The 14,238-nt window shown below is 41.8% G+C and overlaps 1 protein-coding gene across 4 annotated transcripts in view; it reads right to left on the reverse strand.

Moving 5' to 3' along the window:
• CFAP69 (cilia and flagella associated protein 69) overlaps positions 1 to 13,819 on the reverse strand; it is a 48,685-nt gene extending 34,866 nt beyond the window's left edge. Inside the window, exons 1-9 of one of the 4 annotated variants that reach the window (XM_038393520.1) lie at positions 13,708 to 13,819; positions 13,137 to 13,360; positions 11,451 to 11,513; positions 8,552 to 8,617; positions 6,867 to 6,976; positions 4,604 to 4,680; positions 3,189 to 3,287; positions 982 to 1,131; positions 638 to 815 (exon numbers count right to left, since the gene is read on the reverse strand). In XM_038393520.1, coding sequence (XP_038249448.1) covers positions 638 to 815; positions 982 to 1,131; positions 3,189 to 3,287; positions 4,604 to 4,680; positions 6,867 to 6,976; positions 8,552 to 8,617; positions 11,451 to 11,513; positions 13,137 to 13,360; positions 13,708 to 13,723 — 983 coding nt within the window. In that variant the 5' untranslated portion in view covers positions 13,724 to 13,819. Of the gene's footprint in view, positions 1 to 637; positions 816 to 981; positions 1,132 to 3,188; positions 3,288 to 4,603; positions 4,681 to 6,866; positions 6,977 to 8,551; positions 8,618 to 11,450; positions 11,514 to 13,120; positions 13,368 to 13,707 lie in introns of those variants that run through there. The other 3 variants (XM_038393522.2, XM_043509352.1, XM_038393521.2) reach the window with 3 other exon arrangements.
• Positions 13,820 to 14,238: the final 419 nt, after the last annotated feature.

Below are 14,238 nucleotides of genomic sequence, written 5' to 3' on the forward strand. Positions count from 1 at the left end.
GTTAGCTCAATTAGGTAGGATGAGGCCCTCTTCCAGCAGTTAAGGTGTGAACACCAAGGGAGGAGAAAATGCTCAGGATTAAACAAAGACTGTGAATGGCTAGCCAACTACTAAAGCAGTTTCTCCTCCCTTGGTGTTCACACCTTAACTGCTAGAAGAGGGCCTCATCCTCCCTGATTGAGCTAACCTTGTTATTCCTAGCCTGATTCTTGCTTGCATATTTATACCCGACTCTGGAAATTTTCACTACTTGCATCCAACGAAGTGGTTCTTCACCCTGGAAAGCTTATGCTCCAATACGTCTGTTAGTCTATAAGGTGCCACAGGACTCTTTGCCGCTTTTACAGATCCAGACTAACACGACTACCCCTCTGATACTGCAATGTTAAAAAAATAAAAAAATAAAAAATAAAGTAATGCATTGCATTGTATTGATTTAAGGGCCGATTCAGCAGTCCTTTCCTTCTGTAGGATCAGGCCCACAATAATTACTGATAAACTGCATAACCTGCATTCCTCGTCTCGTCTCTCAGCATGTATCAAACAAAATGCAAAAATCCAGTAACATTATTTTAGTACTATACAGATTGCTCCAAAATTGTAATACATAGTTTACATAATGTTTGATTGTACTTACTATATACATTCCAAATTACTGAGCTGATTAACAATTTCTTCTTTTGACATGTTTTCTAATAAGTTCCATAGGATTTCTGATGAACGGAACAGTAGCTGTCCAGAGGGATCAGCATCATTTAGATGAGAACAGATTCTGCTGGCTGCTTGGGCTTTCATCATAAGTTTACAATTTACTCCTATAATTAAGAAAGTCTGAATAATCAACTCCCTGCAGGTTAGTAATTATATATATATATATATATATATATATATATATATATATATATATATATATATATATATATAAATAAAGAAAAGCATATCTGAGATAATGAGATTGTTAAAAAAATATCCTATACTAACCAGATGTGGAGAGATGCTGTAGGGCTTTAAGTACCCATAACTTCTCAGGAAGTTGATTTTCAACCAATGCTAGAGACAAAACTAGGGTTTCTGCTAAACCTCCTAATTCAGCCATTTGTATCTTATAGTTTTCACTTGTAGAGTGGAAACCTGTATGTACAATAGTTGAGAGTTATAACTATTTAGACATGCATAATCACATACAATATCTAGCTTTCTTTAAAAAAATGGATGAAATGTGAATTTCAGTAATTTTAGTGAAAATTATCCAAAGTGAAACTTTTAACCAAGATCAAGACCTCATTGTGTTAGGTGCTATACAAACATATAGTAAGAGTTGGTTCCTAGCTTGTAGAGTTAACTGTCTAACAGACAAACGGTGGGAGAGGAAACAGAGGCACAGAACAGTGAAGTGACTTGCTCTAGGTCACACAACAAGTCAGTGGCAGACATGGAACAGAACCCAAGTCTCCTGAGTCCCAGTCCAGTGCCTTAATTCTCTGGACCGGGCTGCCACTCATGATTACCATATCTGTCTATCAGTCAGCATGACTAAATCCCATTGCTTAACATGACTCCTCAAGGTCACGTTGACTAAATTTGAATTGCCAACATTTGTTTTTTTTCTTTGCCCATGCATACAGAAACCACTAATGTGGTTCTTTTTGTAGTGTAGATGGGGACAGAAGTATTGAGATGAGCAATTCACATTCTTACGTTCCACCTTATCAAGTAACAGAAAGTTTAGTTTGAGCAATTTTTAAAAGACAAAGTGACATTTTAGAGAAAAGGCCCGTTTGTTGTTTTTAAAAGACGAGATTCTTGTAAAAATCTCCCTTATTTAGTACTAGTCAAACACATCTCTTCATTTCCTCATTGCAAGTGGCTCCTCTGCCCAATGATGACCTCTTCCATTTGCAGATCTGCCTGCAATGTCAATCCTGTTAAGTGTTGAGCACTCTGCCCCTAATCCAGCCAAGCGTCAACACTCTTGTGAGTAGCTCCATTTACTTCAGCAAGGTTAAGCATGTGCTTTGACGCTTTTGCTGCTTTGCCAGAGTACTCAGCACCTTACAGGATCATACCTCAATTTAAACCCCAGGCTGCAAAGATGTTAAGCACATTAATAGTCCCATTGAAAAATCATTTTAGAGAACAGTGTCTACCAAGCGTAAAATACAGTTCCTTAGTTTTGACATAACACCTCTTACTTTCTGTATCTAAAGGAAAGGCAAAATCTCCAAGAATTTCAGCGCTTATTGAAGTTAAGTGGAACTACTTAATTATGTAAAGTTAAGTATGTGTATATATGTATTTACAGTATTTGGAGTAATACTTTTAAAAACTAAAACAGATTGCTTTGACATTTCCAGATTCCTGCAATTGGAGTGAGAGCACCAACCTGAGCTTTGCAGGTCACAGAAGCCAGGTAGGCCTATGACCAAAGTTACAGAGTCAAAGGCCATGTGGAACCACCAGATAATCCAGTGCAACCTCCTGTATATACAGGCCACTTGTACCATCCAGCACCCATGCACCAAACTCAACAACCATAATTAGACCTAAATATTAAAGCCCACAGGAGACTAGACTATTATGCGTCACTGGTAGAGAATAGGACGGATTAAGGGACATCAGCGTCTGAGGTCCCCACATGGCAGAGATATGTCCAGTTGCTGTAAGCTTCCTAAATCAATAAACCCAGGAAGAGGAGACAATGCTGCCTCTCTAGAGGTCATATGGCCAAACCAAGAATTCTATATTTTCCCCCCCCACTTCCAGCCCCAAAGCCATCCACTCCTTTCTCCTATATCCTCCCTGCTTCAGAATCATTGTGGCCCTCCCCACAATCATTTGAACTGTTTCACCCTAGCCCCCCAAAAATGTTATAATGAACAATGTCTAACTAAATTAATCTTGCATATATTGTCAGATTAGACAGATACATTCAAAGCATACACATGGATAATTAATTTTTAATAAACTATTTTAAAATGACAATGCATACATTCCTATTGAATATATTAATTGCACATTCTCCAATGCGGTCTATTTAATTAAGGTAATTATGGCACTTATTTATCTGCACAAATAAAAATTCTTAACTGGAGTCAGAGCTGAGTGCAAATAGCTATTTCAGAGTAGATGACAGATCATATACATTTCATTGTTTCATTCTTGAAAGATTTTTAAATTGTGTATTTTACCTGCAAGCTTTTTGTTTGGTGGCTCTGTGTAGTAAAAGCTAATGATACACTTACAGATTTGTATCCTCACTTGAGAGCTTGGCACCCTCATCAAGTAACCTGTGAGAAACAGACAAATTCTGATTTGCAATTTTTACAAGATAGAATACTTTAAAAAAAAGGTCATCTGATTCTTCCTACTTATATCCCCCTGTACTACATTGAGTAATGTATGTTCCTTCTTACTGTTTACACCCTGTATATATTTATGTTCACTCCTTATGAGGGTAACCATCCTGGGCCGGTATTAACTTATCCCAGGTTTGAATATAAATACCTGAAAGACAGGATTCACTGCCACAGACGGGGAGGAAGTGGTTTGGGAAAACGGCCTGGGGTTTATAAAGAAGCCTATTCTGCTGCTCTTTGTTTTACAGCCTGAGCAAGGTGGGCTGGAACTCCACCCTTTCCAGAGTGGTGAGGGAATAGGCCAACTCAGTTGTTCCAGACAGTTTCTCTCAGAACAAAAAAAACAGGATTACTAATACGGCAGCTGACACCATGGTTGCCATATTAGTAATCCTAGCTTCTGATGAGGTACAATGGGATATAAGGGGAACATATAAAAAAAAAAATATATCTTTTCAACAGAATAGGGAGAGAACTGGAGAGAGCCATGTTGTGGAGATAATTTAATTGGGCATGCTCCCCAAGAGAGACTGACTTGTTTTCTTTTTTAATTTTGTAATCCTCCACTTTGTAATAAGTTTTGGGCCATGCATCACCAAAGAGGGTCCTAAACAGAGACTGTGGGTCTATTTTGATATCTCTTTGGACTGATGAAAATAAAGACCTCCAGGCAGGAGAACTTTCTGTTCCCAGGTTCCAAGGATATTCCTTTTTGTTTGACCTGTCACACAGCCTTTTGCTCCACCTCTCTATTGCTCAAATCTTCCCACTTGCTGACCTGCTATTTCTCTTCTCATTCCCATCTCTATTGGATAGTCAAGACCCCAAGCTCTCTTGACCCACAGAGCTTGTGGTGGTGGTGTTCTTTGAAAAACTCAAGTGTAATAGTTAAGATTCTCAAAGCAAAATGAAATCAGCCAGTGGACCAGGCTACAGGAGTAATGCTTGTTTTTTTCATAAGCTCTCCTGGGCTAACTCTGGTGAGCAGCTTCTTTCTCTAGGAAGAAAGAAACCTCATTGGCTAATCAAACAATTAGCATTCTCCAATATTCTGAAAGCTGCACAGATGAAGTAGAAATGCTTCTGAATGCTGGGAAATTCAGAATGTTGACTGACTCAGGAGATAGCAAGAACTTGTAATTATAAGTGCAGTAACAAAAATCATAAATTCTAAGCTACAACTGAGAAGATAATTGTGGTTATTTTTATTATGTTGGAGGGTATTACAGCACAGCAATCTAACTTACCCAATTGTGCAATTAATTCTAAAGTAATTGGGGTGTAGTTTACTTCATCAGATAATTTCTTCTTTAAAAATGGTAACCTACAAAAATTAAACAAGCAAATTATTATAACTATCCTTAGAACACAGCAGAAAAAGCAGATTAATCAAAACCTGTTTATGTTGATGCCAACATTAGATAGAACATAAGATATTGATTTTCTATCCCATGAAATTCATTGAAGATGTCTTGGAAAAAACTGTCCTCAAGTATATTCTTTGCAGACACTGATCCCAGAACAAAAATGTTTACTTTCATGATCTAGCAACTAATTTTTTGGCTGATAGAAGTAAATGCCTACAGGTACCATTGTAGTAATTCATATTTGGTAAACCAGGAAATAATCCCAGCAAACAAATCTCATTTAAGTATGGAAGATTAAACTCAGTAACTGGGATGAGATCAGTCATATGCCAGAGACAGGCTATGAATAGACATGCTCACCACAGATGGGGAAAACTGAACCTATCCCTAGACAGGACAGCTAGGAATATGGAAAAATAGAACTATTAGTTGTATTGAGGCTATTTGGAGTCACATTATCTCTTTAAACTGGGGTATTGTTCAGATAAATCACTCAGATACTATGAGCACAAAGTTTATGTAATAAATAAACACTATAAAATTGCCCTCATTCAAATATTGAGATGTTATGCTCCGTTCACGACATATTGTTGTGCATGCACAGCTTTGCTGTAGGTTTTCTGGAGAGGGGTTAGGTAGCAGCAGCAGAGCCAGAGGAAAAGAAGGGAGAGAGAAAATAATGGGGCAAATGGGGAGAAAGACGGAAAAGGTGAGAAAGAAAGAAGTGTGAGCAAGATAGGCTAAGAAATAAAGGTAGTGGTGGAAGAGTGGAAAATTGTAGGAGAGACAGGACCAGCTACTAAAAGGAACTTCCAAGTAATACCTACTCTAATTATTGGCTTCTCCTCTTCACCTATAAAAGCACTGAAGTGTGGAAACATCCCTAACGGACAAAAATTAAAGTAAAGAACTGGTGTCCAATGCCATATCCATACATTCACTGCAGAAACTAGTATTATTTCTGAACTCTACAATAGGTGAAAATTTACTTCTCACTTGAACGGATACTGTGTTGTATGGACCTTACACCTTCACTGCAAAGTTTTGTCATGTTGCTGCCATACACAGAAGAAACTGAAAACTTCATGATGTACTCTCATTAATCACTGTGGGGCAGCAAAGCAGCACAATTAATTATGCTTAGAAAAGTAAAAAATTCAGTTGCAATGTTGTATATTTATCAGCTGAAAATGAGTGATCAAACAAGTTAAGGGGAAGTCTTCTGTATAATATTATTATGGATGCAATTTCCAAACCAAAAGGAAAGTACTGACAAACATGAAATGAATGACACTTCAATTCTGATTTGCAAATAATGTAGAATAGTATGGCAATGAAGATGTTAAAAAGCCCTCACAATTAAATGTTACATTCTAAAGTAGATTTAAAAAAAAAAAAACAAAAAAAAAAAAAAAAAAAAAGATAAAACCAAAACAAAACCCTCGAATTGTTTTTGTATTCCACCCCCCATATATTAACCTAAGGTTCATCACTTCATAAAGTTTATCTAAAGCTATTAAGGTCCCTTTGTTTCACCTCAGGTTTTTTTACTCACTGGGAGAACATTTTGAAACAACAAAATACACCTTAACAAGACTCAGAGTAGCAGCCGTATTAGTCTGTATTTGCAAAAAGAAAAGGAGTACTTGTGGTACCTTGGAGACTAACAAATTTATTTGAGCATAAGCTTTCGTGAGCTACAGCTCACTTCATCGGATGAGCTGTAGCTCACAAAAGCTTATGCTCAAATAAATTTGTTGTCTCTAAGGTGCCACAAGTACTCCTTTTCTTTTTACCTTAAGAAGACTTTATTGTTTAATCTCCTGGGGGCCAATACTCCCAGAACACCCCACTGCAGGCAATGAGACACCTCTGGAAATTCTGCTTTCTGGCATCCCAGGGTTAATTATAATACAGTTCTAAGTGCAGCAATAGGTAGTTCCATAGTCACTGAACTACTAAAAATGATCTTTGTGTGTCTACAGCAATCATACACAAAGAAAATCAATTTATAAAAGGGAAAGAAGGGGAACCAGTGTGTGCCTACTCATCTCACAGAGGTGTTGAGAAAAATCATTTAATATTTGCATAGCATTTATACAAGTCCTCAGTGCTATTTATTATTAAAGACCGATGTACTTACCCGCATAATTTAAGAATTTCACATGTAGGCTCTATGAAAGCCTCTTGGTCCTGAATTTTTTCTGCACATAGGTTAAGAATTTTAAATATTTGTGCTAAATCCTTAAGAGGCTTTTAATGTTCACTAGTTAAGGAAATTAGACTGTGAGAACTCCTGAGAATGAGGAAAAAAATATATTTTATTTTCGGAAAGAAATGCCCTACTCCAACACTGTCAGATTTGGATAACTAAAATTAGGCACATAAATCCCTATTTAGGTACAGTAACTACAAGTGGCTGGATTTTCAGATGTGTGAAGCACCAGAGCTTTCTTACCCGTTGATCTCACTGGGAGTTGTGGGCAATAAACACCACAGAAAAGTATGCCTAAATATGGATTTATATGTCTAACTTTAGGAACTCAAGTTTGAAAATGTGAGCCAAACACATATTTGTGAGGTAATCTTTATACACAGTCTCACCTGTCATTTCTAGACATTTGTTATATGACTGGTACTGTTATATATAAGAAAAGCACCAGCTAATTAATCTGGTTTGGTTTGGTTTTATTTAAATGTCACCTTATGCCCACGAGTCATTATTATTCTTATCTGCATTTCTTAAGTATTAATCAATATAGCACTTAGAAACCACATCTGTGCCAAGTTGTAAAAGCTGAAATTACATTTACGTTTGCATAGCCTTTTATCTATATTTTTCTACGTTATTGCATACTGAGATTTTTCAATTCTATTTTGAAGCACATAGCCCCAAGCATCCAAAGAATATTTCTTATCCAAGCAACCCTAGCAATGATAAGGTGCATAGAAAGCCTTCTCTAAGTCAGTGGTTTTCAAACTTTTTTTTGGTGACTCAGTTGAAGAAAATTGTTGATGCCCATGACACAATGGAGCTGGGGATGAGGGGTTTGGGAGGGGCTCAGGGCTGAGGCAGAGGGTTGGGGTACAGGAGGGGGGTCAGGGCTTTGGGGTGGGGGTTGCAGGAAGGGGTTCCGGGTTTGGGGGCGCTGAGGCAGGGGATTGGGGCATGGGGTTTGTGCATCGGGCAGCTCCTGGTCAGCAGTGCAGTGGAGTTGCTAAGGCAGATTTCCTGCCTTTCCTGGCACCGCGGACTGTGCTGTGTCCTGGAAGCAGCCAGCAGCATGTCCGGCTCCTAGGTGGAGGCGTGCAAACGGCTCTGCATTGCTCTCGCCTGCAGGCACCACCCCCCCAGCTCCCATTGGTCAGGAACTGGTCAAATGGGAGTGCAGAGCCATTGCTTAGGACGGGGGCAGCGCGTGCCACCCCGTGGCCCTCCCGCCTAGGAGCTGGACCTGCTGCTGGCCACTTCTGTGGCACAGCGCGGTGTCAGAACAGATAAGAACTAGTCAGCCTTAGCTGGGCAGCACTGCTGACGGGACTTTTAATGGCCTGGTCAGCGGTGCTGACCAGAGCCCCGCAACCCAGTGCCTTACATTCCATGACCCAGTACTGGATCGTGATCCGCAGTTTGAAATCCACTGCTCTAAGCCAGTGATTAACTTATGAGTGAACCACTGCTGCTATCAGGGAAAGCGATACATCTCTGTGAAACGTAGCTGATAAGCCACTTTGCTGAAAAGTCAAAAATATTAAAAAAATATAAAATACCACATCTTATTTGAACTGTAGTTTCCATAGAGGAGAAAAAAATAAAAGAAAGGATACAAGCCCAGTTTCATACCGCTTCACCACTTTCCTGAGAGTTTCTAGCTGTCCTTCTTCCTCATTATTCTTAAAAAGAAAAAAAGACCCTTAACTTTAAATTGCAGTGTGCCTTTAAAACCTTAAATGATCTTGTTCTATTCCCTTTTGAGCACAAGTGCAAGTGGAAAAATAGATTAAAAAGTCACAAGATACTAAGAAATTCTGAAAGCGTTCAGCAGCAAATCTTGATCTAACCATATTTTTTTAAATGCACAAAACACATTCTTATAATCTTGCAGAGTCTTTTAGAAATGGATTTTTTGGTTGAATGTGTGGGTTTACTGGCTTAAATCATCTGACAGCACTATAAGCTTGCCTGATAAGTGAAGTAGCATGCCATCACTATTGGTATAGTGCCTGTATGAAAGTATGGTATGCCATTTTGATTTTAAAATTAGACATATTAATGTATTTAAAGATGCATTGACATAGGATAGATTTATTCAGAAATGTTGTATTACATCTATTGCATCACAAATTGTTGCTAAGAAAATGTCTAATGTCACTCTAAGTAGTGTATGCACCAGCCTGTTGCTGGTCTTTGTCTGCCTTCACTGGCAACTTCTCAGTTTCTGACTCTGAATATATTCTCACTCCTTACATGTGAAGCCCCAGAAACGTATTCTCTCTTTTCCCACTGAGGCCATTCCATCCCTTTTAAACAATTATTCTTCATTATTTGTACTGTGATAGTACCTAGGAGCCCCAGTCATGGACCAGGGCCCCCAGTGTGCTAAATGCTGTACACAAACAGAACAAAAAGTTGATCCTTGCACCAAAGAGCTTACAATCTAAAACAAGAGACAACTGGTGGAAACACACAGTCAGATGGAAGAATATAAAGAAATAAGACAATATTGGTCAGTACAATAGACAGTGGTCACAACACACCAACTGTCAAGTTTTTGACAGGCATCATACAAAGGAGAATTTTAAGGAGGGATCTGAAAGAGAATAATGAGGTAGCTTTGTGAATGTTTAGGGAGAGTGCCTCCAAAGCATAAGGGGCAGCATGGGAGAAAGCTGGTTAGAAAATTTAACACGTGGCGATGGAGACTGGTGTCACCGGCTAATTGGAGGTGAGCGTCAACAACTTGATAGCATATGAGAAGCACTAAGTTGGTTAGGCATAAGTCCTGATGGGCCTTAGAAATGAAAACAAGCATTTTAAGTTTGATGCAATAAAGAAAAGAGAGCCAGTGGATGGATGCAAAAAGGAATTATATGGTCAAGGTGAGGAGCTAGAAAAGTGATCTTTGCAGGAGCACTCTGAATGGACATGAGCCAGGCAAGATTGTACTTGTCCTCTCCATCTATTTAACCACTGCCCACTACTATTGGAAAGATAGTGGATTAAATGGACAAGAATTCCAATCTGGAGTTGCAGTTCCCATTATCTGTACTCCTATTAAGGCGATCCTGCCTGCATACAAACCCCTAATTTTTCCATTTTTCTGAAGCACCATTTTTTATATTGACCAGTTTTTTAATAAAGCTCAGATTCCAGAACTGTCCAAATTCTCTCCTTTGCTACAGTTCCCATATCTTGCATAAAATCCCCCTTTGCAGCCAAGAATCTCTCAATGCCAGCACTGTATAGGCCTGGCAAAGGGGCAGTGCTGGAAAAGGGACTAAGGGTACCTCAGGACATGTCAATAGTGGCACTGTAGAACACTCCACTGTGGCTATTCTGGGCTCCTTTGCCACTAGGCAAGACTACTGTCAGGGACAGCTCCAGGCACCAGCGTTCCAAGCAGGCGCTTGGGGCGGCAGTTAGAAAGGGGCGGCAGTTCCTCCGGCCGCGGCGGCAATTCGGCGGCAGCTTCCCTGTTCCGCCCGCTGCGGGGGCAATTCGGGGGCAGCTTCTTCCTTTGCTGTTTGCGGCGGCAGTTTTTTTCCACTGCTTGTGGCAGCAAAAACTGTAGAGCTGGCCCTGGCTACTGTAATTTAGAGTAGCCAAGGAGTTGCTCTAAATTAGACCAGCAGTTGTTTCAGCCCACTCACCAGCCCAGAATCTAAAGGCCTCCTTCCCCATTGCACCTATGTGTGCTTTGCCTTCTGGTGGTGCAGCACACAATCTCACAACAAATATTTTTATGAAGATCATGCACAGCTTACTCTTTCAGCTGTAGATCATAAAGAAAAGAGAGAAAGACTGGCTCTTAGATTTTTTAAATCAACAATTTGATATGTTCAATGAAGCTGTTGCTTAAATACAATAAATGATTATGTTTTTACAGTCACAGGGAACTTTTATAATTCTTGTGTATTTGATTTGTCAAATCTTCCTACAGAGACCAAAATAATCTTTTGAGGTCTAGGCTATAATTGAAACTGTTTTTCTGTGTGTCTATTTAGTCCCATTTGTTCTTGACTCCTGAGCTTTAGAAATGTTCTCCCTCCTCCAATTCAAGCCCCTAGAGAAATGTTAGCAGCTAATATGGGCAATCACATACATGCTGACAAGCTTTAAACAATTCTAGATGTTGTAACTGCTTTCTTAGTGGTGGGTTTCAAAATCTAAAGCTGCCATCTTGGACAGTCAATTGCACACCAATACTGTGTCATTTGCTGACGTGGATTCTATAATCTACACATTTGCAACAATTTTTTGTGAAAGTCCATATTTAGGCACATGAATGAATATTTAACATAAATGTTCATGGGTACCATTGTTCCTTGACACTGAATATCTTCAAAGACATACTTGCATTGTAATTCTACCAATATAATTCTTCCATTTTGAGGATTTGCAGTCCTGACCACTGGGGCTTAATATCTGGCTATTTAATTGTAACATGTATTTTATTATTACCCTTATAAAATGTATCATAAGCCTTTTTCCTCATGTTGTACTTACCGAGTTGGAATCTTCAAGTAGTTTGACGACACAATTAAGGTCCACAGACTTCAACTGAATACACTACAAACAAATACAGTTCTTAATTTTTTCAATGTTTAGAAATGCTAAAATTGAACAATGTTAAATATGAGCAAAAAAGGACCTAAACTTTGAAGCTATAATTCTAGTGAGGGGTGCGAGGGATATCACAGATAATGAGACTCAGGCCTTGTCTACACTGCAGGATAAATTGATGTAAATTACGCAACTTTAGTTACAGAATTTACATAACTGAAGTCAATGTAGTTTACATCGACTTACTGTGGTGTCTACACTCTTGCATCAAGTATTAGTGGATAGCCGTGTTAGCCTGTATCCACAAAAACAACAAGGAGTCTGGTGGAACCTTAAAGACTTAACAGATTTGCATCTGAAGAAGTGGTGTTTTACCCATGAAAGCTTATGCCCAAATAAATCTGTTGGTCTTTAACGTGCCACTAGACTCTTGCATCAACACTCTTGCATTGACATAGCTTCCGCCTCTTGTTGAGGTGGAGTACTGAAGTTGACAGAAGAGTGCTCTCCCATCGACTTATCGCATCTTCACCAGACCCGATAAATTGACACTGCTGCAATCGATGCAGCAGTGCTGATTTTGCCCACAGTGAAGGCAAGCCCTGAGTCTGTAGTGGTTTTGAAGTTACAATAATAATGAATTATAGCCTATTAATTCAAAATATAGAGCTTTCTTCTGATTTTATATAAATGCCTGAATAGGAGTCCCAGATTTCCATTTGCATTCCCTCTACCCATACCACGTCCTCAATCTATCCCTTTCTGCAGTATTACTTCCTAGGCAGTCATTTCCCATTTTGTATTCATTGAGTTTGACGCCAGAAGACACCATCAGAAAAAAATAGTCTAGTCTGACCAGTTGCATATCAGAGGCCACTAGATCCCACGCAGTTCCCCTAGATTAAATTGAAGGGTAACAGCCCTTATGAGACTAAACTAGCATGTGCCACAGGCCCTTACGATAGCAGGGACTTGATTTGGTGAGACACACCCACATGCAGCACGGAACCAATTTACTTGTGCTTCAATCTTCATCACAACCATACAAACTAGATTTTTTTTAAAATTGAAAAGTCCACTTAGGACGAGCAGGAACCTTCCGTGGGTAAATGCCACCCCCCAAAACAAAACAAAAAAAAACACCCCCCAACCTTTCATTCGGTAAAGACAAGCAACAACCCCCAAACACGAACCGACTGTAAACGGGTGCAATACTGTCCGTCTCCTCCACCACCGAGAGCCCCCTTCCTCCGCAGCAGCGGCCAGCAGGTGGCAGTGGGGTCACACGGCTGCTGCTCAGAGCCAGCGAGGCTGGCAGGGCCGGGGCAGGTGCCTGCTGCGGCGGGGAGGGGGAGCAGCAGAGGCGCGAGGACTCACACGTGAGGGACGGGAGAGGCCCAGAGACCGGCGGGCTCGCCGCTGCCCGAGTGCCACGAGCCTCCTAAGGGCAGCTGCAAAAGGCGCCTCCCCACCCCGTAGGGCGCACGGACCAGCCCCCCGGAGACGAGGTAGGGACGGGACGGCGGGCGGCGGGGGCTGAGCGGATCGTTCCTCCCTCCCGCCGTGACCGTGCTTGGCCCCCTGCCCGGGGCCGGGCTGTCGGTGCTGCTCACCCTGGGTCGCGCTCACCTGGCTGGTCCGCAGGTCATTGTCCGTGGCCGGCTGCGGCCTGCGCTTCTCCCTGCCGGCCAGATGGGCCGGGGCCGGGGCGGCGTCGGGCCCGGGCGGCGAGGACATAGATGCGGCGAGCGTCGGGACCGGGACAGCAGCCGCCGCCGCCGCCTCCCTGCTCCCGCGCCGGCAGCGGCACCAACACAAGCCGGGTCCGTTCCCATGGCAACGGGGGAAACCGCCTACGGCAGCCCCAGGGAGTCAGAAGAGCTGCCAGGGCGCGTTGGAACGCGGGGAAGTCAGAGCAGAAGCTCCCCCCTAGTGGCCAGCCCCGGGGGAGACCTGGGGGTCGGAGGGAGTGGAGCGCGGCCACATCCCACCCCCACCTCAACCCCAGCAATTCCCTCGCTCACAGCACTTCCCTCCCCCCACCTCAACCCCCTCCCTCACAGCTCATCCCGCCACCTCAATCCCCCTCACAGCATGTCCCTCTGCCTCCCTAGCCCGCAACTCCTCCCGGGCACCCTGCTCCTAGCCTGTCCCTCTGCCTCCCATACACACCAAAAGCCCCACACAACAACTCCCTCACCGCACAACGGTAACATTCTCTAGGATACAATTTGGATGCTGAACAGCTGGGTTCCCCAATTCTCCAATCTGGGGTGCCTTTTACAGTGCTTCGCTGTGAGAGCAGCCACTCCTGGCCTTTCTCATAAACAGCCTCTAGCATGTAAATTACTCCCAGCTGAGTTATAGGAGTGCTTCTAGCTAGCCACTCCTGAATTATATTGCAGAGTGGTGCCAGCAAATTCCTAGTGTAACCCACACACCTCCTGGGTGTGGTGTTCTGTCCCATCTAGTGGCACAGCAACCACCGAGAGAGAGAGAGAGAGAGATTGTCTGCTCTACAGCCTTAGCTAAGAGCCATATGGCTTTTAGCTCATGCAGTAGAGGCTCATGCACTGAGATCCTGGGTTCGATCCCACCTGCAAGAACAAATGGGTATAAACTGGCCACCAGGAAGTTTAGACTTGAAATTAGACGAAGGTTTCTAACCATCAGAGGAGTGAAGTTTTGAAATAGCCTTCCAAGGGAAGCAGTGGGGGCAAAAGATCTATCT

Source organism: Dermochelys coriacea, chromosome 2 (genome assembly GCF_009764565.3).
Source record: "Dermochelys coriacea isolate rDerCor1 chromosome 2, rDerCor1.pri.v4, whole genome shotgun sequence".
Classification (NCBI taxonomy): Eukaryota; Metazoa; Chordata; order Testudines; family Dermochelyidae; genus Dermochelys; species Dermochelys coriacea.